Source organism: Colletes gigas, unplaced genomic scaffold (genome assembly GCF_013123115.1).
Source record: "Colletes gigas isolate AHSC1104 unplaced genomic scaffold, ASM1312311v1 Colletes_gigas_Sc00004, whole genome shotgun sequence".
NCBI classification, from domain to species: domain Eukaryota; kingdom Metazoa; phylum Arthropoda; class Insecta; order Hymenoptera; family Colletidae; genus Colletes; species Colletes gigas.
In genome coordinates, this window is record NW_025106633.1 from 10,102,454 (window position 1) to 10,128,316 (window position 25,863).

The following is a 25,863-nucleotide window of genomic DNA, read 5'->3' on the forward strand; positions in this document are numbered from 1 at the left end:
ATTGTATTGTATCACTTCATTCCAATAAAACATTGAAAATATCATGATTTGATCGTGATAATTGTTGATGAATATGTTTAATTTTCAGTCTTTGTATTTACGTGACAAAATACTCGAATTGTAAGTATTGTAACGATGTTTACGTAATGTGTGGAAATGTTGCATAGCTTCATGCTGTTTTGGTTGAGATGAGAGTCTGACCGTGTGCTTATCACGTTACGTAAAGTATTTGAGAACCGCTGAGAAAGCACGAGGATCGCGTCGCGTAGTTGGATCATTTAACCGATCACTTTTTTCGTGAAATTACAAGGGGACTATGGCATCGTTCGTTGTACCGGTTGCAGTGAGATTCACTCGTGTCACGATCGATAGTTTGCACAATATAAATAAAAATATTTTACTTAGGTAAGATTTCTTCTCTGGATTTATAAATTCAAAATACATGCAATTTATTGCGTGCGTTTTGTAACTTGTAAACGAAGATTAGGTTAAGTAATGCTTATTTACGTAGTAACGTGATTGTAGTATCGTAAAAGTTTTGCCAGTAAAATTGTAATACACCGAATAAAAACCGACTCTATTTTCGTTTATTCGCTTTTTTCGTCTTGAAAAGAATAATCGATTTAAGATTCTTCTAACCACTTAATCGATTTATAGGTTATCCCAGCCATCGTACATTTCGTGGCAACAAGGATATAGTACAATTACAGAAGAAAAGAAGGCAAAAGATGGAGAGCCGGAACCTGCAATTCCAGAGTTTACAGAAAATGAAAAGAAATTGAAAGCAGATCTTGAACTCCTTAATAATGAGTTGACGGAGCTTAGAAGACATAATGACGAGTTGGACGGCAAATATAAAAGAGCACTCGCGGACGGTGAAAATCTTCGAGTTAGATTAATGAAGCAAATCGAAGATGCTAAATTGTTTGGTATCCAAGGCTTCTGCAAAGATCTCTTGGAAGTAGCAGACATTTTAGGTAAAGCTACGGAGAGTGTACCGAAAGACGAACTCACAGAAAAGAATCCACATTTGAAAACCTTGTACGAGGGTTTAAGGATGACGGAAGCACAATTGCATAAAGTAAATAAGAAATTGCGATCTAGCTATATTAACTTCAGGTAATGTGTACTATGTATATCGAATTATTACCTTTAAATATTTCTTTATAGGTATTTAAAAAACACGGTTTAGTTTCGTTGAATCCATTGAATGAAAAATTTGATCCTAATCAACACGAAGCATTGTTTCAACAGGCAAGAACGATACACTTTATTTATACTAGTAGTTTGTAATTTAGTCGTGTAATAAGTAGTAACAAGAAATGTATTTTTATATAGGAAGTTGAAGGTAAAGAACCAGGAACGGTTGTAGTTGTATCGAAACTGGGGTATAAATTATACGAACGAGTAGTAAGACCAGCGTTAGTCGGTGTTGCTAAAGGATAATTTATGGTTTCGTGTTAAGGGATTTAAAGAAGAACGAGGATACGATTTATCAGAAAGTACTACCAAATAAAATATCTGCTATAATATTACAAAATTCAAATGTAAAATGAATACAGAATGTGGAAGTTGAAAAATTAATGTTCGAAGTATACAAATTTTACGAGAGGCAACTTTCTTACTAAGAAATAGTTTTTAGTTAATGTTAAAAAAGAATGTAACATATATTTAAACTTTGATGTTTCTTTAATTACTGCAAATAGACATATATTATATATATGTTCGGCAGATCATTCCTTTTATTACACTGTCTTTTGTATCTATTACATTTTAGTTTATAGATGCAACAAAATATACGTTTAATTAGGAAATTTTAAATATAATTCGTTAAATAAACAAGGTATCAAAAATAATAATAAAATCGGAATTGTCATCTTATAGGCTTATTGGTACATTTAATACGGTTCAAATACGTTTAACATCTTTCAAAAACTTTGTACAAATCAGGCAAGCTGGCTATTTGCAATATCGTTGAATCGTGTGTAAAATGTTTAGGGGGTAGTAAGCTCTCTCTAATTGCAAAATATAAAACATGCTCTGTAATGTATCTCCAATCATGAGTATTATGTACAGGATTCATTTGACTATAGTATTTCGCTGTTTCTCTGCAAATATTTCGAAAACATGGTTCTTCTGACGACCAATTGACTTCAGTAGCTAAACGTAGTACATATAGAGGAAGACCTGCTTCGTGTGGAAAATATTTTTCTGAGGAAAAAAAAGAATAAACAGTTTTGAATTACGGTTTGAATATTAGTAATGTACCAGATATGCTCACCTAATAATACTGGTAAAGATTTCAATTTTCCCTGTTTATCTATAACAATAGAAAAATATTCTTTTAACATGTCTGCCTTTTCTAATAACAATTCTTTAGCGCTTGTTGCTAATTCCGATTTTTCTCCATCCTCTTCTGTCCACATAGCTTCTTCTGTGTCTAATCCTAACATAGCTAGCTCGTACAAAGGGATTGCGTCCTAAAAACGAACATAAATTTAATTAGAATGAGAATGGTTTTGTCTTTCTTTATAATACGTACTGAAAATTTGATAACTCCATGGTTGGCAAAGTCGTAAAGCATAATTTCGTAAAATAGCTCCTCTCTAAATAAACCAAATATAATTTAATCACTCTAATGTATTATTAATATTTTATAAATATTTTTAAATAATCTTACGCCAGTTTTTTGGTATTGCAAAGGTATAAATTAACTCCGCTTTGAACGAGAGCAGAAGATTGGTCTATACAGCCAACAAAAGTTAAATTCGATAGAATTTCTCTTAGCCCTTCGTGGCATTCGTCTTCTACTTCTTTCCGTAACCTTAAAATACTTGTTAATTTTACTTCTCTTCTAAAATTATTTACAGAGTAAGACTTAAACTCTTGTTTACTGTTAATACTATCATTTCTATTACTTTTAGATTCCACTGATGTATTTACATTTGTTGTGTCTTTGTTAGATTTATTATTATTGTCAATCTTATTGTCAATTTTTATTTCTTTCCTAGAAGGACTAGTTTCTTCTGCAGATTTGTTCTCTGCCATGGTATTTTTATTTCCAAAATATTGATGCACTCGTTTACGTGCTTTTTCTGCAACAACATCGATACTTTTTTCCTTTGTCAAATTATCCGATATACTTTCCTCGAATTCACTATCTGAAATTATGTATTGGTCATTTCCAGCAGATGAAATTATATCACAGGTATCGGGTATTACTAAATTTGATGATGTGGATGGAGTCGCATCATTTACAATAGCACTCCACGGTGTATTTAATTTTTGTGGTTTTGCTACTTCAGATGGTGATAATCTGTTGTCTTGATATACATCACTTATGTCTGGTGTCAGGTGTTCTACTTCATTTACATTTTGTAGATCAACTTCGTCTCTTTTATCGATATCTATTTCATTTACTGTATTTGATTGAGAGTCGTTGGATATTGAATTATTTACAAGTTCATCAGTTTCGTTATTGTATTCATTTCTAGCACGTTTCATTGATGCGTGAATGGTAAAATTAAATTTGTCCAATTTTTGATCAGCCGAATCAGTTCTAATCATATCTTGAGGGCGAATTTTTCTCGTTTTATCATTATTGTCCTTTTCATATTCTGGCAAAACTTCTTTTAGAACTTCTTTAGTAATATCAGCTTTAGGTAATCGTGCTTGCACATAAAATGTTCTAGAAGCACTGTTCCCAGAAAGTTTCTCGTCTAGAGCAAATTTTATCCTTTCAATGATAGAACTTTCATGAAGAAATTTAACTTCGTGTTTTGTCGGGTGCACATTGACATCAACATTTTGTGCATCAATTTCTAGTGATATATAACACCATGGATGGGTCTTTTTTGGAAGATAAAAAGCATAAAGCTCTTCTAACATTTTACGAATTGCTGAAATGAAATTTCATTTTATATGTTTCATTGACAAATATCGTTAACTTAATATTTTGTACTTACAAGATGAGTCTACCAATCGATTATTAATGAATAAAAGAAATACCATCCTTTTACACGAGTAATTCGGATTTGTTATTAAGGCATGCATCTTAAATTTATAGCTTTCCTCTGTAAGTTCTACTTCTAGTAATTCACGAGAGATTCGATTACCATAGAGTATTCTTGTATTACTCATCTTTGTCGAATTATGCGGTGTACGGACCTAAATGTTTAAGGAAACTGTTTTGCTAATGTAAAACTGTCTTACAATATTATTTTATATAATGAAATACCTGAGGTGTTATTTCACCGTGTTTTTTCAGTACAAATCCTACCATAGGATTATGTATTGCATATTTTGTAACTACGTCTGTAATTTTGTTGAATTCCTCGCACGTATTCGACAAAGCCTTTCTTCGTGTCGCAACATTGTAAAATAAATTCTCAATCATTATGGTAGTACCTTGATTTCCAGCACATGGTTTCGGTGTTGCTTTTAGTTTACTGTCGATATACGGTGCTCTGATGCAAACAAAGAATACTTGATTATTTAAGTCTTAACAACTTTGCTTATAAAAATTTAGTTTACATACTTATATGCACACTTCTCGTCAGCTGTTTTTGTTGTGATAGTTAGAAGTGCTACGTGACTAATGCTCGCTAAGGCTTCGCCACGAAATCCAAAAGTCGATATCGATTGAAGATCCTCGAATGTTTGCAATTTGCTTGTCGTAAAACGTTCACAAACGATTTCTAAATCATCCTTTCTAATGCCTGTACCATTATCTTGAATCTGGGAACGATATTAAGTGTTCAATTTATTACAATATTTTTGTTCATACAGTTAAAAAATTTACCTGCAATAATTTTAATCCTCCTTCTTTTACGATTATCTGAATATTAGTTGCCTTCGCGTCAAGACTAAAATGTTTGTAAATAAATGTGTATCATAAAAGAAATTTAACATTTACAAGATTTTAAATAGCTAACCTGTTCTCGATTAATTCTTTCAATGCATTCGCTGGCCTTTGAATCACTTCACCGGCTGCAATTCGATTTACCACGACGGTATCCAACTTCTTTATTTTTCCTGGAGCGATCATGTTCACCGATGTTTTCAATTTTTAATTGAAAATTTCGAGAAAATAAAAGCGCGCCAAATGATACGCTAAGTTACACCATGTATATGTATCTATATTGGATCATGATTTATGCAATATGTAGTCGTTACCATCTAATATTAATACTTTCGTTTACTTTCCAAAATTCGACTACGCGTTAACGGTATACAATTTTGAATTTCGACAGCTCAGGTATTTTTGCTTTTCGATCTATGCAGGTACATAAATATGGAGGGTGGTTGGGATTCGGTTAGGGTGGGTCTCCATTCGCAGCAACCTCCTCGTGGTGAGACCTGGGTAGTATTATTTAGCATTTAATTAATAATCACTCTTAGCTGAGTAATACAATTATTAATTAAAAACTAAATAATATTAGCAAATTGGCTGCGATCCGCTTTGCATAGGTTATCGTAAATATAGAACTTCTTTGCTAGATTAGTTTCGTTAAGGAACAATTTTCCGAATATTTTTAGAATTTCTAAATATTTTTCACCAAAATACGCGTTGTTTGCATTTTGAGACATTAAAATCCTTCGATCCGTTCAGAAGTTATGACGTTTTAAAGATCACATGAAATTTCGCGGGAACATTTCTTTCTGGCCTCACATTAGATTTTCGGTAATGAATTTTTTTCTCGAAAGTGCGTAGGATTTCGGGGGTATGTCTATTCACCAAAAATGATTGTAATCGACCCCCGCAACCGAAAATAATTTTTCCAGAACGATTTGAAATTTTTTTTTCCGTCGAAAAATTTCACACCTTCTCGAATTTTTTTCTAGAAAGTGGGTTGGATTTCGGGGGTATGTCTATTCACCAAAAATGATTGTTATTTACCTCTGCAAATGGAAGTAATTTTTTTAGAACGATTTGAAACTTTCTAATTTCGTCAAAAAATTTCACTACCTATTCGAATTTTTTTCTCGAAAATGGGTAGGATTTCGAGGATATGTCTATTCACCAAAAATGTTTGTAATTGACCCTTGCAATCAAAAATAATTTTTCCAGAACGAGTTGAAATTTTTCAATTTTGTCGAAAAGTTTCTCCACCTACTCGAATTTTTTTCTCGAATGTGCGTAAGATTTCGGGGGTATGTCTATTCACCGAAAATGATTGCAATTGACCCCCGGAACCAAAAATAATTTTTCCAAAACGATTTGAAACTCTTCAATTTCGTCGAAAAATTTAGGCACCCTACCCCCTACGATTTTTCTTAAAAATTCGTTATTAATTTTTAGTAATTGTGTTTGACGTCCTACAGAAAAGTTGTCTAATACCTTTTTGTAGGTACCCATGAGCTCTACTTCGGAAATAAGTTTCATAGAAATATATTCACTATTGCGGGAGTTATAGCTGTTTGAAAATTTGACCATTTTTATGTGGTTTTTCTCATTTTACGGGGTCAAGGAACAACTTTTTCATTATTGTTATAATTTCTACATAATCTCCATTAAAATACGCGACATTTGCCTTTTTAAACATTAAAATCCTTCAATCCGTTCAGAAGTTATGACGTTTTAAAGATACGCACGACATTTCGGGGAAGCATTTCTGGGCCTGAAATTATATTTTCGGTAAAGAATTTTTTTCTCGAAAATGCGTAGGAATTCGAGGGTATGTCTATTCACCAAAAATGATTGTAATCGACCCCCGCAACTAAAAATAATTTTTTTAGAACGATTTGAAACCCTTTTTTTTTGCCGAAAAATTTAGGCACCTATTCGAATTTTTTTCTCGAAAGTGCGTAGGATTTCGAGGGTATGTCTATTCACCAAAAATGATCGTAATGGACGCCCGCAAGCGAACATAATTTTTTCAAAACGATTTGAAACTTTTTAATTTCTCCGAAAAATTTCAGTAGCTATCCCATGTATCGATAAATACAAAGCTGATCAAGTGGAAACAGAATGAAAATTTTATTGAAATGAATTATTTAATATCACATAATAACGCGACACCACGTAAGACCCAAAACTCGGGGGGTCTATTTGTTTGTAGCCATAGAGGTGTTATCAACTGTATGTACGTCCTTATCGGTTTCTTGTAGACTGGGCACTAGAATTAATACAGTATCAATGGATTAGTATGAATTAACGAAACGAAAAGTTTTTATCAAATCTACATACCTCGTACAACTTTGGGTCTTTATCAGGGGTGTTGTACAAGGCAAAAATGTGAATCACAGGCATTAATACGTATAAAACTTTATTCGCTGATTCACATAATCTGTTGTTCCTTCTATCCCAGCCAGCCCCTTCGAGGAATAATCCATATACGTAAACTCCTTCCTAATAATACACAGACATAATTTGCATTAACCGAGCTAATTTCTTGAGATGAGATATTGTATAATGAACATACTACGGGTGGAGTCTTAATTTCTTCTGCTATATAACGTATAACTTCGTTATGCAATGTTACATTATCTAGAGCCCATTCTGCATGAGCTCTGGTTACTTCTTGTCGCATCGCAGTCAAAAATCCTGTATAGCAAAGATTAGAATTTATTTAAAGTAATTCGTAGGATTTATTGTTACTTAAATACACATATATATAAATTAATACCTTGAGGATTAAAGAATCCAGTCATCCAAAACTTTGCAGGTCTACCACTGTATAGCCAAGTAGAAAATTGATTATTTCTGTCTAATAATTCGGTGAACCAAAATCCAAGGGACGATGACTCCCAGGATTTTGCTTTCCATATTTGTGGTATTCTTGCATCGTATATATTATCGAGGGCATCTCTTAATTCCTAAATAAATTTCTATCCATTAGTTTTATTGTTCTGTATGGAAATACACAAACAAAATTACCTCACTCATTATGATAACACCTTCTATGGCAAGAAGAAGATCTTTAAGAATAACATTCACCAATTTAATAACTATTTGTATCCTGTCAATTTCTTGTTTCAAAAAAATAGTCATCGATGTAGTAGCACCTAATACCTGCAATCTACATAACAGATATTTTTAATCAATTTGTAATTGTAATAATTATTTAAAAATATATTTCTACCAACCTTTGTTTAACTTCGAATGGATCATACATTGGTGGTAGTTTTCTTAACATTTCTTTCGCTTGTCTCGTTACAACTACTTCTCTAGATTCACCAACACCAACACCTGCTTCTTTTGGTTGCACAGATACTATAGTATCTAAAACAGCTTTTGTAGTATTACTCTGATATCTACAATGGTACAAATTTATTGCAATTATACGTATACTTAAATGTAGTGCTCTACGAGAGAATTGTACGTACGTAATATCTGCGTTACTGTGCAAGCCATAAACTTGTGGTGGATCTACAGTTGGCATTTCATCTATTACTTTTACGTAATCTGTAACTTGTTTGTAAACAAGAATAGGATAGCCTTTGAAGAATACGAAATCTTCTGTAAAAAGTGCTTCTGAAAACCAAAGTTTAGCGAATGTATTTAGTAGTCGTTTATCATAATCATCTGTGACACGTCCTCCATATTGCACTTCTCCTATCATATACCTAGGCATCAAATAAATTTGCTTATTTTCAAGTATATTTTATTGTTTAAGAGGAAGTAGTTTTTTTTTCTCATTACCGCACAGTCTGCCAACTTATGCCTTGTTTAATATCAAAATCGTTCAAGTGATTATTAATAAATATACAAGATGCCAACCAATCTGCCATATTAAATTCATACGGTATGTTCCAACCGAGTGCTCCAAATTTTCGTCGTTCTTGTACAATAGTATGCAAAAATGATACTGTATATATAATTGGTATATATTGTGGCACATCGCATTGATCTAACATTTCTTGATTCATACCGGTATAAGTGGAGAGTAAACCAGCCCGTACACCTAAACGAAATTAACTGTTTTACATAGAACGTATGAATTTAAAAGATATACATTTATACCTTGCGGAGGCTCATAAGTATACTTTATAGACATTTGAAGAAGAGAAATTGGAAAATCTTTATGCGGTTCTGTAGTGATCCACATACGAAAATCAGGATGCGACCCATCCATTTCCAACAGAAAGTTGACCACTTCTTCCATGTAGTCTAGACCCAAGTGACAATTTTGACATAATACCCAATAGCCCTAAAAGATTATTGCTAGAACTTTTTTGTACTGCTTTTTAAATGCAATATCATAGATTCTCTTCGTGTAAACGTACTTCAGTTTTTGCACTCTGAAGTAACCGTCGTGCGTGAACTTCTTGTCCTTGTCCCATTGAAATACTTTTGCACGCAATCTCTAACTTTCTAGCAAGTTGTTCGATGCTGGGCGTGGGATCAGATCCCATACTTAAAAAGCAAATCATTGGTGTATTTGGTCTTGATTCGCTGTGCATTATCTCCATAAGAGTAATTACAGGTTCTGCGTATTCTTCTCCTAAAGAACTCGCTATATACTTCCTCGACTGTGACAATGTTCTGTCCATACACCAAGCTCTATAAAGTAATCATGAACAAATACACTTTGATATTTCCATTAACGATAAATGACAACTTTATAATAACCTTATCAACAACAGACGTCGAAAAGTATCCAAACTGTTGTATCCGTTTGGTATCACTTCTTCTTCCGGAGCCTCTTTGTCGAACCAATGTTTCCATTGTTTCTCAGCAGCTGGCACTTGAGACGTAATGTAGTGAAATTGTGTTAAAGCAGACAGTGCAACTAAATTCAGCCATGTGACATCGGTAATCCATTTGCACGGTTTTGGTGCAACTGTATTTAAATCTAAGGCTGCACCGCCTTTGATGAAAAATTGAAATTCATTATGAGTGATAGCTTCACGTTGCAAATCGATCTTCAATGTCATTAATAAGATGAACATGTATTTATGGATTTCGTAAAGGCCTCGTGCTTTATATCTGAACACCTCGTATGTGAGGTATTCGATAATGAAGTTTATTCTTCTTATATTGACCGGGCTTTTTTCTGATCTATAACGAACCAACATCTTTGCATCTAATATTTCTGTAGAATGAACGTCGCGTGTACAAAGTATACCTTTCCATAGAAATGTCGAAACGCTCCAAAAATTGGACGAGCGACGTTTGATACATAGTGTTTACTAAAGCCATATCGCAAATTAAAAAGTATAGAACACTGCCACGCGTTGCAACCGGTCTAAATTCTTCTCGTGCAGTGTCAATTCTTAATTCCGTATCCTTCGCGATACTTAATTTCTCGGTTATTTCAGCCGCTGTTTGCTTTGTAATGTTCAACACCGACATTAATTCTACATCTTCTATTAAAGGACCCTGCATATGAAATAAGAATAGTGTGCGTAGTTTGCAAAATACATCTGGAGTGAAATTAAGCACGCACCTCTACAGTGGTTAATTTATGTAAAAGATTGGCTTCCAATTCTTTGATCTTCCTATTGTTCGCAGTTACATCTGCGATCAGTTGAGTCTTTTCTCTCTCAAGTTCAGTTTTCTCTGTTAAAATCACTCTTCCCAAAAGTTGATCTTCTAGACCTGCACGTAGAAGGAGAAAGTAAGATACACTCACGAAATTACGCTTTAAACATTGTAATTGTCTCGACTACCTTTTATGGTGACAGTAAAATCAATTATACTAGTGCGAGCAAATATTTCTGGTGTGTACGATGGGTTTGGTAACTTTGTAGTAATGTAAAGTCTAAAATCTGAGTGAATATCTACTTCCTTGTCACCTAATTTGACCTGTTAAAATAGTTCAGAGCCGTATAATTAGTTATCTTCTGATGTAGGCATTGGTATAATTATTTTACTTTCAAAGAAGTTCCAATTTTTATGAAATTCTTCTCCAATAAGTTATCCAAAACGGGATCTAATTCTTCTGCCACGTCCTCAATAAGCAAGGGACGACCAAGAGAAACACAATCTTCCAAATAGTTTCTAAAATATTTATCAGTAAGAAGTGTAGCCTAGAATCAAACATTAACCCGCATTAGAATACTGCAATGAATTGATCTATAATATCAGTGTTTTACCTGTAAATTACTCTCTGCCTCTTTATTTTTTATCCATGTTTTACCTTGTAATTGCGGATCAATTAAAAGTGGATATCTGGCTGCTTTCGTTACTATGATTCCATTCTGAATGGATAAATCATCACTCGGCAGACCCTGTAAGCTCCATTCTCCAACCTTTAAAAGAGTAAATACAAACATTGATTAATTACTAAATATTAAAAACGACAAGCTTTCCAACATAGTACTCACTGTAGCGGTATCAGTCAAAGTGGTCGTAATGTTTATTATGAGGGAGATTGGAATCTTTCTACCTTGGACAAAATCAAACCATTTTCGTTGCAGAAGACTTCTAAATTCTTGATTGAATGGTCCACAATAGGACAAGAAACCCACTAAAATTAATATATCCCCAACAAGACGATCGGTTTCAGACTTAAATGTAATCAACTGTTCTGTCCATCTGATCCTCTCCCCAGAAAGTCCATCGATCATTGCTGTCGCTGTGTCTGTTTTCGCTTGACAAGCATCAGCTAAATCGACTATTACCTGATAATAGGTATCTCATTTAATGAGTTCCATTGTATTCGATACTGTTTAATAAATGCTTTCGCGAATTACTTGACGTTCTTCCATTACTGCATCAAACTCGCTTTGAACGATCTTCAAATCTTCATCTTTAGATTTGAGAAGATTCTCAGCTTCCATTAAATTTTGATTCGCTTTTTCGTATTTACTTGCTTGCACAGCCAAATTTGCCTACAAAACGTTCATTTTACGCTCAGCTAAAAACGTCTGTAACATTGAATCTTATCGTTGATTAGAACAGAAGTTACTTTCAGAGGAAGGACGTCTTTGTTTATTCCATAAAATGTAACCATAGAAATTGTCCACTGAATCAGACCAGCGACATTCCCGCAAGCTTGTTTCGCAGCTTCGTAGGTGTACAAATGATAGTTTAAATATGGTTGCATCAAATCGACAGTTTCTGCGTTGATATTGTCTTTCGGGAAGTTTTGCAAATGATATAGAAATCTAGTATCAGCCAAGACCTACGGTCAAAGCATTAATAAATATCTTCCATTATAAATACCTCTAGAATTAATTATAATGATTATACTTTTAATGCTTCTGGCCAGGAAGGCATTAAAAACTGACGTTCATAATCGGGCTTAACTGGTTCCAATTTTCTTCCAAACAGTATTATCACACAATCCATTATAAGAGTAATCAAATATGGCGGTTTGCCTAGCTTACGAACCGTAGCAATATCTGTGGCTTTTATGGTCTAAAACCAGAATTTTTAAAAGTTATATAAATCAGAAATAGCTTGAAAAGTAATATCCAAAAGTTTCTGAAGTAAAGTCTGACTTGTAATGCAGCCTCTGCTGCCAATAACGCTGGCTCAGCAGCTTTCAGTTTCTGTTCCGCTACTACCTTCTCTTTCGCTATTACTTTCAAAATAGATTCAGCCTCGTCTTTGGAAATTTGAACCTGAGCCTTGACTGCCTCAGCCTCTCGCTTTTTTTCATTAACGGTAACCAAAATCTAGAAACAATTTTAAAGAAAATTTAAAATTAGATTAATAAGATTAGAAAAGTGAATTTATCCTTTTTGAGGAGAAGATACCAACAGCTTCCACTTGCACGTTCTTTTCTGCAATCTCCTGTTGATTCTTCTCCAACACTTTTCGCAACTCGTCGACCTGAGCTGCAGCGTCCACTAATTTATTTAAACCATTGCTCATACGGAAAGCGAGGGTATTAATGTTATCCAACCGTTGCTTGTACAACGCTTTGTACCCTTCCAAGAAAGTTAAAAACGATTTTGGAGTGACGTACACCTGTCTTCGAAATCTGTTTGAAAGAAAAAGGATGATGTATGAAAATAGATCAGGATAAAGAGAGGAAATGTAAACTTACCTATCATAGTATTCTGTGCAAATGTCATTGACATCATCTTGCACATCTCCCATAACTTCAATCAACTGTAGCTTCACCTCCGGGGTGCAAATTACTTTGAACTTCTTTAGAAAATGTTCACCTACTGCGTACAGCGCGTCCCGTGGCCATCTCCAGAACCAATTTATTGTACAGCCGGATATCAGGCCTGGAAACTTCAGTGCTCGAGATCTGAACTTTTCTCCAACCTAAAATATAATCAAACAATCAGAGAATCGCATGTTCGAATGATTTCACTGTTCAGTGATGTAGTAGGATCACTTACTGGCGAGAAGCACAATACTACGTGCAAATGATTCCGTGCACGTGATATGAAATAGTCATAAAGGTTATCCGGTGTTGGTGGTCGCCTTGGATCATCAATCTTCATCAACGGAGTAACTGTCGTTAAGATGTCATCGAGTTCATCGGCTGGAAATAGGTTAGCGACTTCTCCGACGCTCAAAATATTATTGATGTACTCTAGAAAGCCTTCTTCCTTTATTTCGTTATCGGTAAATATAAATGTATGCCCTTTGCTCCCAGTGCCAGAAGTGCGATAGAGCTTTCGTAGATCCTCTATCAAACTTCCAATGTTGTAGCTCCTGAAAGGGGAACCAACAGAGTAAAATAGAATAGAGTTTTATCAAAATTAAAATTTTATTTATCCGTTACCTGGATAATATTATTTGGAAGAAGCTATATCCCGCAATGAAAGATGCCAACCGTGTCAAGCTTTGTTTGCCTGATCCTCCGACCCCTACCAACATGGCGTTGCTTCTTGGAACACCAAGTATTCTTGATATACGTATTAGATGTACCAATGCATCGTGAAAAAACACTAAATCCAGATGCATCCCACGAATGTACTCGTTGAATTGTTCCATATTTTGTCGAACTTTCACGATCACAGCATCATAACTGAAAGGATAACGCATTGCCATCGTAATCTTACATTCGAGCAAGTTTTGCAAAGCATTGTACCTTGGCATTTCTTCGTAGATCTTTGGCGCCTCTATCACAAAATCTTCTGGCTCGTCTCCTGTGGGTTCTGGTGGCTCGCGTAAGAAATCCACAAAGTATGTTTCAACAGGAACATAGTGCTTAAAATCGTTGCCCAACATCTTTTCTGCCGTATGCCTTAATGTGTTTTGAAACCACTGCGTGTCTGTCTCTGTCGTGAATCTGACAAACAAGAAATAATTCTCATGATGTTTCAATCTCTTAAATCATTATAATTCTGTGTGTAAAGTGACAAACCGGTCTGCGATTACACGGGTACATTCGTGTTCCCAAAGTTTCAGCAATCTGGTTATAGAATCACACTCGGCTCTCTCTATTCTGAGGATGCCTTCCCAAATTCGAGACAAATCCCTTAAATTGAATACATAATGAAACTTCGCCGGTGTCGGTAGCATCCTTAACTTAGTTTGCTGCCACAAGACTCTGGTTAAAGGTATCAGTTTGGGCAAGAAGTTCACGATAATCTCGTCAAATCTGCTATCACAAAAATATCCTTGACCAATGGTTTCTGCAAATTGCAAAAGTATTGATGTAGTTGAATCGATTAATGGGAAACACAGCATTGTGCTTACTGAATATCGTGTCCATCGATTTGTTCGAAGGCAATGTGCAATTAAAGATATTAAATTGCCTCTTCAGTCTTGGAGGAATATCGTTTCTACCGCCGCCTGGGTGAATCATAGCGGCAGCTAACTGAATGTCCTGTATAATACAGAAATCACCCGGCTTATCCAAAGAATAGAAGCCGTTGTATTCCATTAGCTGACGGACAATCTCGTTTGTAATTTGATCCCCCCATTCGTTTATGGCTGGCATATTTATGTCGTCAATGAAAATGGTCATTCTCCGACCACCTGGGGGCCCGTAAGTGGTCCCAACCCTTTTCTCCACGTAGCTTTCAAATATACGCTGTGAAATATATCTCATATATTTTATACAACATCACTAATATCCATTTACAGAGTTACGCTTGAAATTATAGCCACCTGAACCATATTAGGTGTAGATGCGGATGAGAAACTGAAAGATTTATGCAAGTGTTCTTCAGGATCGTAATTGGACATGTAGCTTTCGAGCATTACAGTTTTCGCAGTACCCTGCTCTCCTGCAATTCACAGAAAAAATAATAGATATGTACTGGATCGAGATTCTGAATTGGAAATTATATATTTAAAATCCCATGCCTATCAATAGCACTGCCTTCCTTTGTTTCGCAATAGTATCGATTAGAAACATCGTTCTTGTGTTATCTATGTTAGGAACTAGTATCGTGTAATACTGTAGAACTTCATCCGGTGGATATATAAACTCTGGTACCATTTCAGACCAATGTAACCATTCCCCGTGATCCGATACTAAGTATTCAAAAATAGTTTCATCTTCCTGTAGCAAACAGTTTGCGATTATTACTTTTGCACTTTTCTATTAAACACATTGTCCGTCATATATTCACCTTGCACTGTGGCCAATTGCACTTCGAAGCATGATTAATTAAGAACTCCTGCAATGCATTACGTTCTTCTAATTCCAATACCGCTCCCAAACTCCACATAAGAGAGAACAAGAATATCTTCTCGATGTGATTGGCCGACAGTACTTCTAAATGTTATGAATTCAAGATGAAACCAATTTTCAAACAATGAACTGCAATTTCGAAAGTAAAAACAACGTACTTGCTGGATCTTTGTCTGAACAGAGCAAACCTTCCAATAAATCGATACATTGCCTTATATAGATTGCTTCCAAAATGGTCATTTTTGTTGGAAGTCTCGTTTGAACAAAAGTATGAGCATCGTCATATATTTTGTTGAACATGTTACGCAATGTTTCTACTTCCGAAGGTTGTCGTTTCAAGAACCATCCCTGAATAAGAAAGAAAATATATTAATTGATACTTCATTATTAACTTTTAAAGTTTCAATTATTAGCTTTTGAATTTAAACATTACCTCTAGAATAGGACTCCATTTTAGTACAGAAGCGCTGATAAATACCATTCCCATGCGTGATATCGTCGCTGGCGATGCGTTATCAACATTGTCTGGCTCGAAAACTAATTTGCTGTTCGACACCATTATTATGCGATCACCATTCGCTAAAGTCAAAGTCTTGTTATCGTCCAAGACCGAATTCAAGTTTTCGATCCAAACTGCATCTACCGGTCCATCCAAAACTATCCACAAATTATCTGTTTTCTTTGTTTGTATCGATCTTCTCCATATAGTGGAGAATATACCGTCTGTCCAGTCGTTGGTCGTGACGTCGAGCTTTCCAAACATTTGAGCAGCTGTTATGGCCTATTGAAAATTGTCAATCGTGTTAAAGTATTTTTAAAGATTATTACAGTCGAAGGAAAGAAGCGTTACTAACCTTTGGATTCATTCTAACTTCTTTATGCGGCATACCCATCTCTGTTAAAGCTTTCATGAGCGCCCACATGCATTGCGTTTTTCCAGATCCCGTTGGTCCAAGCACCATCAGACCGTGACGAACAAGATTAGTCTCGTACAACTAAACACATAAATATCATCATTCTCATTTTACAAGCTGTCCGATGGATACATTGATTCATTCGAGATCAAAGCATACTTGAATTGTTTTCAAGTTCCACTCTGGATGATTCATTATTCCAAGCGCAGCGGTTGCATTTCCTATAGCTTTTTGCAAGTCTTTGTACGTATGAGATTTAAGTTTAATTCCTGGGAACATATCATTGATAAGGGACATAAACAACGGCTCGTCTTCGTCCACTAATTTAGATAGATTCATGTCTCTGCAAGATTATAATAAAGAAAACATCAACATCTCTTTCCCCCACTTTTGAAAATCATCGAAGCGTCTAGTTTTACCTTAGCACTCTCATCAGAGTAGTTTCTTCAGAGTCAGTGGGATTTGCTCGTTTCTGTGCACCGAGAGTTCTTAAGCAAGACAATATATTCCTTAAACCAAAATCATAATGTACTTGTTTGCTCAGCTGTTCCTCGCACAATTTATAAAGTGTAAAAAATTTCCGTGACAGTAAAATGTTTTCTTTGAAACCACAAGCTGCCAGCTTAACGCGCATAATTATCTGTACAAACAATTTAAAAAGTTACAAGTGTTATGCAATTAAATTAATTGGTATTCAAATAAACGATAGCTGCGTAATATTTCCACTACCTGTCTATCAGGAACCATCATGGCCACGCTTCTGAATTCTATCTTTAAGTTTTCTGGCAATTCTTGGCGACCAGCGTAACCAGGATTCATTGTAATGAAGAGTCCAAGTTCGTAATTTAAATTGTACACTTCGCCGTCGCTACGAATTACATATTTCTCTTTAATAAATGTAAATCATAAGTTACTCGGGAGCACACCATTTGTGAATTTAGAAGTCTGTATACCTAAATAGAAAAGATGTTTTCCTTTCTTTTCGTGCAGTAAGTACAATTGCTATTTGCTGAGCGGCCACGGATAATACCGGCAAATCAATCCGATTAAACTCGTCGAAACAGCCCCACGAACCAGACATGGCTAATCCCTTAAATATTCTACCTAAACCGCGGAAATCCATTTGATCAGAACAATTAAATACGATCACGTATTTTCCAAGGGCCTTCCCCATATCTTTCGTGGTCTCTGTCTTGCCGGTGCCAGCTGGACCTGCTGGTGCACCGCCGAAATTCATCCCTAAAAATACAGTTACAGAAACATACTAAAATATATCACCAGAATTAGAAATAATTTACATTAAAGTAAAAACTATGATAAACCTTACCTACAGCTTGCGCCAACGTTATGTAGCATCTATCCGTGAGTGGTGTGATAACAAGACGATCTGAACAGCCCAAAAACTCATTTTGATATACGAAATCGATATCCGTAATTTTGATAGGAACATCCTCCGTGTCGCTATCGTAATAAAACCTACTCTGTTTCAACCATTCGAAGTCCAATACATTACGAACCCGAAAGCGAAATAGCTCATCGAATATGTCTCTGAAACATTGTTTAGAATTTGTTTTTCTAGGTATCACTATTAAAGGTATTCGTATTAATGGTCAACCTCTGATGGACATGTATTGTAATTAAAGCCTCGTATTTGGCCCTCGAGTATTTCGTTAAATCCTTGACAGTCACGTCAATGAGAACGTTTAACAAATCGAGAAACCATTCATTCGTTCTCTTCATCACGCCTCTGTCTCGTTTCGCTGTTCTAAGCGCTACCTCGGAATCACGAGTCCACATAACTTGCAAAGCTAACAACCCTACCTGAAAAACAGTAACTTAATTACATATACATGTTCATAGAACGATCTCTCCGTATTGAAATTTCTTAGTTTCCATTACTTGTAAAATCGAATTGTCTATCAATTGTATCATGTCGAACTCTTCAGAAGTGAGAGTTTGCAATCCCTGCGAGATCACACTACCCACAGACTGTTGATGCACGGTCAACAAAGTGTTCAGCCAGTTTTCTACGCCTCCTGTACATATAACTTCTCTTTCCAATTCTACTTTTTCATTTTCACGCGAGTACATGGCCACAATCTTCTCGTATTCTTTCTCGCTGAAGTCTAGCTGTTAACGGACAAAATCTAAACTGAGATCGACCTTAAAGACAATAGAACAGCATGGTTTTAACGAGAAAGATGACACTGTATCACCTTCGCCACATTGTCAAAGAAACCATCAAGATATTTCACAATGGTATGGCAATCGGCTGCTTGACCAAGTATTTCCAACAATGTAGGATCTGACACGAAACAAAACCTTGGGAATATGCTTCGTTTCGTTTCTAAGTATCTGTACACACATTGAATGAGTTTAAACCTTGTTGGTACAGTCTAATTCTAAATATTATTACCCGCTAAGAGATTTTTGACAAGATTCCAATTGTTCCAATAAATGTGGCAGAAACTGACTCATTGTTTCATCTCCAGTACACGTCTCCACAGCATTCAGTCTTTCGCGTGCTCTATACATAATCTTGACCCAAGCTTTGTCGATATTCTACAACAATACATTAAAAATAGAATACATGATTACGTTCTCCAGATTTTATTATTTACTTACATTAAAGCGTTTTGCCTCTGCTGGAAGTTGCTTGGATATATCACCGCCAATGAATACCGCTTCTAAGTATGCCCATAAATTTTGTACAGTTAACCACTTGGCTAAAATTTCAGAAGTGTTACTGAGTTTGAATTGCCACAGTTGGATATCCTTTTTAAAGGGCGTGTTGTAGCTGCGTAAAACGTTCAAAATTCATAAATATGTTTTTTCTCGTTGAATCAGAAAATCTTAAATCTATAGTAAATATATTTGGTACCGATTTGCCAAGAGCGAACTGATCACCATCAAGCTATCTTCGAGCAAAGATATTATTTCAGCTGTTTCTGCGCCTTTCAGGAGTAGATCTCCCCTTTGCTTGAAATGAGAAAATTGCAAATTTACCGTGGCCCATTCTGCAATAATTTGCTTCAATTTGCTGTCTATATCCTGCTCTTTTACCGCACTAATACATATATCCTGTTAGAAAATTAAAGTGTTAATAATAAATGACGGATATCGTGTATGTGAATTCAAGCTATACCTCTACGTCGTCTTTGTATTTTAATAGAGGTGCCTGCATTACATTTGCCAACGTGAATACATCTGACTCGATATCAAAATGATATTTACATAGTTTCGACATTCTTTCCCAGTGTCTTTCTTGCATTGCTTTATTTGCCATCAATTCTAACAGAGGGCAAGTCTCATTAAAATCATCAATTTTCTTTTTCAAGTCAATGTAAGCAGGCCAATCTCTCATAGCTCTTGGCAATCTTCGACATCTAGAGGAAAATTTATAATCAACTTAGTGTCAATCCATATAAAGTAATAACGATAATTTTAGTTTACCTGTTCTGGAAGTCGGCTAATTCAGTGACAATGGACTCGATATCAATATCGGACCATCGTATCTCATAATAGTTATCGATAGTTCTTATCACTTGTAGGTACAGGGAATATAATTTCTGCAACAAGTTTATTTCTCTTCTTCTTTGGTGAAGAGCAGGATAATCGGTTACTTCAATTCCAAATAAACTCTCACCGCTACTATAAGTCAAATATCTTTCCCACAATTCTTCGAGTCGTGCTTGAAAAAGAATGAGCCTGCAAAGGCAATTAAAAAGCTTGGATTTTAAATAATTAAATACAAACAATACTGATATTACCGATCGCTAGCTTCTTTGGCTGGTATTCCTTCAACCATTGGACCATTGAGTTCAAAATCGAGGTCAAAATTAATCACATCCTGTTTAAAAACAGCAACACCATCCGTTAGTTCTTTCTTCAGCGGTTCTTGCATCTCACAAATTTTTGCTTGAACTTCTTTCGCCTTAAAAATATTCAAAAATTTATTTAAAGAAATACTATTATAACGATGAACGGTAATGATAATTTTCATAAGCAATACCGTATTTAACATGTTTGTAAAGTTGTATCGAAGGCTGTCTACTATATTGTGTTCCTCCTTCGAGACAGGAATATTGAATCTTCCCATTAATGCGTACGTTTCTTCCAACAATATTAATTCCATGTCCAATGATATAAAATCATCTCGTATCTCACCTAAGCATTTCATTGCAACTCTCACATCTTGCAAATCGTTGATCTCTCTAGCTAGAACTTTATTCTTATCGTTAATATATTCAGTTATCTTTTTTAGTTTCTCCTTGTAAGTCGCAGACAGAATCTGACCCAATGATGTTTTCCATGCGCGTGCTTCAACTAGAAGTGCCAGTTTCAATTTCTCTGAAAGATATTACATTACTTGAGAACTCTGATAATCGAACAATAAAAATCCTTATCCTGAGACGAGTAAACTTGTTACCCATGTTAATTTCTATGGGCCCCACAATATGCCGGTCTGGTAGATTTTCTATTTCAACAACTAAATCATCATATTCCACAAATTTTTCCTTAATCTCTTGCGTAATGGGTTCAGAATCAACAAAATGCTGAATAATATCGTCTCTCGCTTCGGTCCATATGTAGGAATATCGTAAATATATCTACTTACAGTATAATTGTGTGAACTGATGAACGAAAGATATTCAAAGTATAGATTGGAAAGATAAGAAGAAGCAAAGTAGACATACATTCCCAATTTGTGCGATATCGTCTTTTAGAGCAATAATCGCACCTTGCAAGCTCATCACACTGCGGACTATTTCTTTGTGATCAGATATTATTTGATAGTAATTTTGCATCGATGCTTTATGGTTCTCTTTATGAAAAAAAAGGAAAATATTATTTACCAGTAATTCACTTTTATGCTATTATTATAAGAAATTAATTTTGCATACTATCGCTACCGCCCGACATTCTGGATGTAGATGAATAACGTTGTCCCCACATAATAATATGTTTATGAGTTTCCAGGACACTAATTATTAATTTCCCAAAATAATGTTGTAATTCTTCTATTGGAGGTAATACTACGATATTGGGGATTTGTAAAACAAATGTAGTCAACATAATTGGATTTTCTTTCCTTATGCCATCTTCGTCTTGAATCAAAGGTCTACAGTTGTTGCGACAAAATAAAATTATTTCTAAATAATTGAGTGTCATTGGTAAATTCTAATTAGAATTAAAAGAAGAACCTTAAAGCGGTAACATATTTCTTTAATAATTCAAGGGACTTTTTAGTGGATTTCACTAAAGCGTCTATAAGTTTATTATTGAAGTGTGCAAATAATTCCATGCAATCGTTATGCACCTTACTTATTTGAACCTTATGTGTTCTTTCGATGGGAGCAAAACCTGTAAATTATCAAACGAATGTGAAATCTACTAATACGTTTATGAAATATTTCAGATATGAAGCGAGCAAGTGTATGTACCTGGTTCATATTTCCCTTTTAGCAATTTTGTGTCTGAAATATTTTTGTGTAATTTCTGCAGGTCCATCCAATTGTATTTAATGTTTTGAACAGATTCATCGATTATGAAGTCCATGAATTTATTGATAATCGTTATAACAGCATTTTCAGCTGCAGATGATTTTATTTCAATATCATCGCCTACTATATTTGCATAGGCAACATTGTCATCTAAAAGTTGAGTTGGCTTTTTCGGATAATTGTCAAGTTTCAGTAATATGATTTCTGAAATAGATTCAAACACCTCGTCGACTCTTGCCTCTTTCATGTCTGTTATCTCTTTAACAAAAATTTCCATGGATGTAAGAGCTTCCTTTATTTTGTCACACACTTCAGAAATATTCAAAGACGTCCACGTTATTACAGATAAGCAAGGTTGAAAGGTAATTTCAAGATTAGCAAGAACAATTTTTATCAGATTCAGAAACAGTATTGGTATTCTTCGCCTACAATTTGAAACAAAGTGTATAATTATTTTTTATTTCCATAGAAAAGTTCAAAGACATTCACCTTAAAGCATTGTTTTCATCGACCAATTTTCTTACTGTTTCGTACGATGAAAATATTTTGCTTTTACAGAATGTTATTATTTGTATAAAATCTGGTACTTCTAAATTAAATCTGTCCATATGTTCCGATTCACGTATCACTTCAATGATATATGAATCAAAATTTAACTGATATTTGTTTGTTTCCAGATGTCGTATAAGTAAGGGTGAAGCTAATGCCAATCGTACCTTCAAGTTTAAAAGTCGAACGATGCAAATGATCATTAATCTTATTAATCATGCGATAATCATGCTTAACTTACAATTTCCGAAGAATCATACCACGCTTTATGGTATATTAATTCATAATGTATAAAAACGCTAATTAGAGCATTGTAAATTTTTATACACCTTTGCATATAATCGTGACTAAGCACTCTTATGCATTTTTTATATGATTCCATTGGACTTTCGATGCGCCTATAAAGCTGTCTAATCCATAAAATGCGACCAGCAATGGGTGGAACATTTCGTGGAATTGGTGGATCCGATCTATCTTCGTTGTATCGATCACGTACATCTTCAATCTCTTTTTGAAACAATGCTATAAGTTCTAAATATTTCCTGTCGATTCTCAGGTGTTTGAATTTCAATTTCTCGAATCTATATGAATGCATAAATAAATTAACTATATAAATCGTAAATCGTAATAATAAATTTGTATATAAAGCAATCAATATAAAATAACTACCTTGCTATTACCTTCAATGCCTCTGTTATATTTGGTGCCTCGGAGACACATTTATAAAAAAAATTTCTTAATTCTGTTTCAGTCTCTGCTACAGATTTTGTAAATTTATCATAGTCAGTGTCAAAGTACGGTTTTCTGTGATCTAATGGATCATAATTTTGCAATGCAATATTCTGAAAAAAGCTCGAAAATTTGTTTGCAAATACATCTATTCCTTGTATCGCGGAACTATGAAGGATCGAATACATTAATGCTGTCTGAAAAACATTCATAATCTGAAACATAATTAATGTATTTGTAATCACAAATAAACACAAATACTTCTACTGAAATGTGTAATTGCTAACTTTTATTATCCTTGCTTTAAAGGTATTAAATTTCCCAAAAACATACATCTCGGACACTTCAAAAGGCTTTTCATCGGCAGATTCTCTTACTTGTTTACACATTTCATTGTAGTAATCGTAATATTGTTCACATAATTTCGTGCAATCCTAAAATATAACAATTACGTAACAGTAATCGTTTTACTTGTAAACTTAACTTTGATTTAATTTATTATTTTTTTATAGTCACCGATAATTACCTTTATTTTAGATATCATAACAGATTTAGATTCGTCCCAAATATTTATTTCACTATCCTCCGTTAAATAAGCTTTACATGCTAAAATCATTTGATTCGTCATCTGAAATTTTTAATAAATTTGTTTAAATTGTATAGAACTTGAATATGAAATATGTTTTATAGTACTTTCACAAAAACTGCTGTGACCATCCTTCTTGTATTAAAAAAGCGTGAAGAAGCATATATCATTCGTATAGCATACATAAGGGGAGGTAAATATTTCCCAATTTGTGTCGGATCAAACCTGTACAAAGGTTGAGTAAACTTTTCCAATGCATATAAATACTTTACATTGTCTTCCGACAGGATTTGTATCGTTCTAACATTATTCTCCAATATTTTCCATTTCTAGATATAAGTATGTAAAATACTTATTATTATAATCACAGAATTAATGAAACTTATATATTGTACAATTAAGCACACCTTTATATGTTTCGATTTTATTCGTGTTAAGAAGTCTAGATATTTTTGTGTAAAGGGTGATTTAATGTGTTCAATGATCGATGAAAAACGTGCCAACAGTCTTCTCCAATATGTGAGCTCTGCGTTTGGTCCCATTGTTTCAGTTTCTCTACGTAATTGTTGACTCTCAACAACAGCCTATATTTACATTAATTATTATTGTTGTTTTTGTATGTAGCTTAAAATGAATATCAATGATTATAAATTTTACCCGTTCTATACTTTTCATCCAAATTCTAACATTATTCTCTATAGCATCGATTGCTAACAGATTGGTGTCGCTCTCCATATTATCCATTGGCAGCGTTAAATACTTGTTATATATGTCCCAATCTATTTCAAATTTTATCGTGTTCTCTAAATCTATCTTGATCACTAAAGACAATATAAAAATAATAGTTTCATCGCGTAGAATTAAATGAGATATTATACAATTATAAATTTTAATATCTTACTACTCAAAAATTCACAGAAATCTCTAAAATCGCAGATAAAATTGTTTTTCACTTTTTCGCCAGCTTCATTTTTTGATAATTCACCCCACATTGTATTAGCGACTATTGCTGGTAAATTTAATCTTAAAATTAACTCCGATATAGCTGCAAGTGCACTAGGAGATGCAGGGTCAACTTCTGCATAAGCATAATACGTTTCCTAAAAAGTTTAGAAGAAACTATAGAAGTTTGTATAAGTCTATCATATTTAGCTACATTTGAAACATACCTCGAGAATATCTTTAGTCTCAAAATCAATGTTTGATCTCAATCTATAAACTATGACACATTTACCAGATATGTCTTCTGTAGAACCATCGGTAACACAGCAACGTATAACTCCATTTTCTTGTTCGTATTGCGGGCTCCATCGTCCAGATTCTATTTTCATATATTATTGAAAGCATTCCTTTGATAAAGTGGAACACATAATTTATAGCTCTTTCTTTCCTCCATCAGATGTATGTAAATATTTTCTGATTCAACTTACTAATACAAGTGTTCTGAGTTTAAGATTAGGTCAAGTTGTATTGCAAAATGTTTATATGTGTCTGATAGAGGAAAGGGAACTTTAAAATGATATGTAATATTTGACTAAAAATATGTTCCTGTTAAGAAGGAATTTTGACTAAATTAAACTGATATAAATTTGTGTTCCGATCCATACCGTATGGTAGTGGGTCCATTGATTGAAAGTGTATAATAATTGCACGTTTTCCATTTTTAGCAAAGAAGCTATCAAATACATTAATGTATTCATCTTTATCGATAACTCCTTCTTCTAAAATATCAGGATTCACATTCAAAATGAAACCTACAACTTCCAAGACTTGCCGATGCGTTGCTTTTAACAATCCTTGTCTAGCATTGCGATTTTCTTTAAATTTCGCCTACATATGCGACAACACATACAAATAAAGTGTTTTATATTAGAAAAAATATTTTAATATAAGGTTCATAATAATTGATATGTTTTCCATACAAGACGTTCTTGTAGAGTTTCTGTAGGTAAAGCTTCTATACCAACTCTCCTTTTTAATAATTCGCTGATACGACGATCAATCGCAGGTTTTGTATAATCTCGAGTTGCAAAATATGCAGCTATATGCGCCATTGTATTAAAACGTAATATAATATACGAATG

At 34.3% G+C, this 25,863-nt stretch overlaps 3 protein-coding genes across 4 annotated transcripts; 1 reads left to right on the forward strand and 2 right to left on the reverse strand.

Moving 5' to 3' along the window:
* Positions 1-173: 173 nt before the first annotated feature.
* LOC122394795 (grpE protein homolog, mitochondrial) lies at positions 174-1,660 on the forward strand. Its single transcript, XM_043391930.1, has 4 exons — positions 174-405; positions 658-1,081; positions 1,171-1,254; positions 1,339-1,660. The coding sequence occupies exons 1-4, from the start codon at positions 317-319 to the stop codon at positions 1,444-1,446; spliced, it is 705 nt and encodes a 234-aa protein (XP_043247865.1). The 5' UTR covers positions 174-316; the 3' UTR covers positions 1,447-1,660.
* Positions 1,661-1,702: 42 nt separating this feature from the next.
* On the reverse strand, positions 1,703-5,059 carry LOC122394754 (DNA mismatch repair protein Mlh1). Of its 2 annotated transcripts, XM_043391861.1 has the most exons (10): positions 4,935-5,059; positions 4,802-4,865; positions 4,538-4,737; positions 4,238-4,466; positions 3,966-4,167; positions 3,460-3,899; positions 2,681-3,147; positions 2,543-2,606; positions 2,282-2,480; positions 1,703-2,211 (listed from the first exon to the last, which is right to left on the reverse strand). In XM_043391861.1, the coding sequence occupies exons 1-10, from the start codon at positions 5,045-5,047 to the stop codon at positions 1,919-1,921; spliced, it is 2,271 nt and encodes a 756-aa protein (XP_043247796.1). In that variant the 5' UTR covers positions 5,048-5,059; the 3' UTR covers positions 1,703-1,918. The 2 variants fall into 2 exon arrangements, with proteins under 2 accessions (XP_043247796.1, XP_043247795.1); XM_043391860.1 differs by having other exon boundaries at positions 2,681-3,899.
* Positions 5,060-6,992: 1,933 nt separating this feature from the next.
* Positions 6,993-25,514, reverse strand: LOC122394746 (dynein axonemal heavy chain 8). The gene is made up of 62 exons (XM_043391846.1): positions 25,387-25,514; positions 24,949-25,100; positions 24,681-24,879; positions 24,437-24,600; positions 24,187-24,363; positions 23,887-24,108; positions 23,720-23,821; positions 23,481-23,627; positions 23,134-23,408; positions 22,706-23,045; positions 22,405-22,631; positions 21,856-22,340; positions 21,630-21,775; positions 20,424-20,573; positions 20,182-20,345; positions 19,865-20,119; positions 19,557-19,797; positions 19,293-19,492; positions 19,037-19,208; positions 18,828-18,973; positions 18,628-18,766; positions 18,311-18,541; positions 18,027-18,232; positions 17,739-17,959; positions 17,365-17,650; positions 17,141-17,279; positions 16,831-17,051; positions 16,571-16,754; positions 16,352-16,492; positions 15,931-16,278; positions 15,656-15,845; positions 15,436-15,581; positions 15,167-15,365; positions 14,969-15,087; positions 14,555-14,891; positions 14,220-14,490; positions 13,944-14,144; positions 13,635-13,880; positions 13,246-13,564; positions 12,942-13,168; positions 12,653-12,875; positions 12,391-12,567; positions 12,140-12,307; positions 11,856-12,071; positions 11,641-11,778; positions 11,272-11,568; positions 11,041-11,196; positions 10,819-10,974; positions 10,615-10,750; positions 10,392-10,543; positions 10,071-10,324; positions 9,575-10,003; positions 9,229-9,505; positions 8,966-9,152; positions 8,645-8,906; positions 8,329-8,568; positions 8,089-8,256; positions 7,880-8,021; positions 7,629-7,818; positions 7,425-7,546; positions 7,190-7,351; positions 6,993-7,118 (listed from the first exon to the last, which is right to left on the reverse strand). Exons 1-62 carry the CDS (start codon positions 25,403-25,405, stop codon positions 6,993-6,995), a joined length of 12,732 nt encoding a protein of 4,243 aa, XP_043247781.1. The 5' UTR covers positions 25,406-25,514.
* Positions 25,515-25,863: the final 349 nt, after the last annotated feature.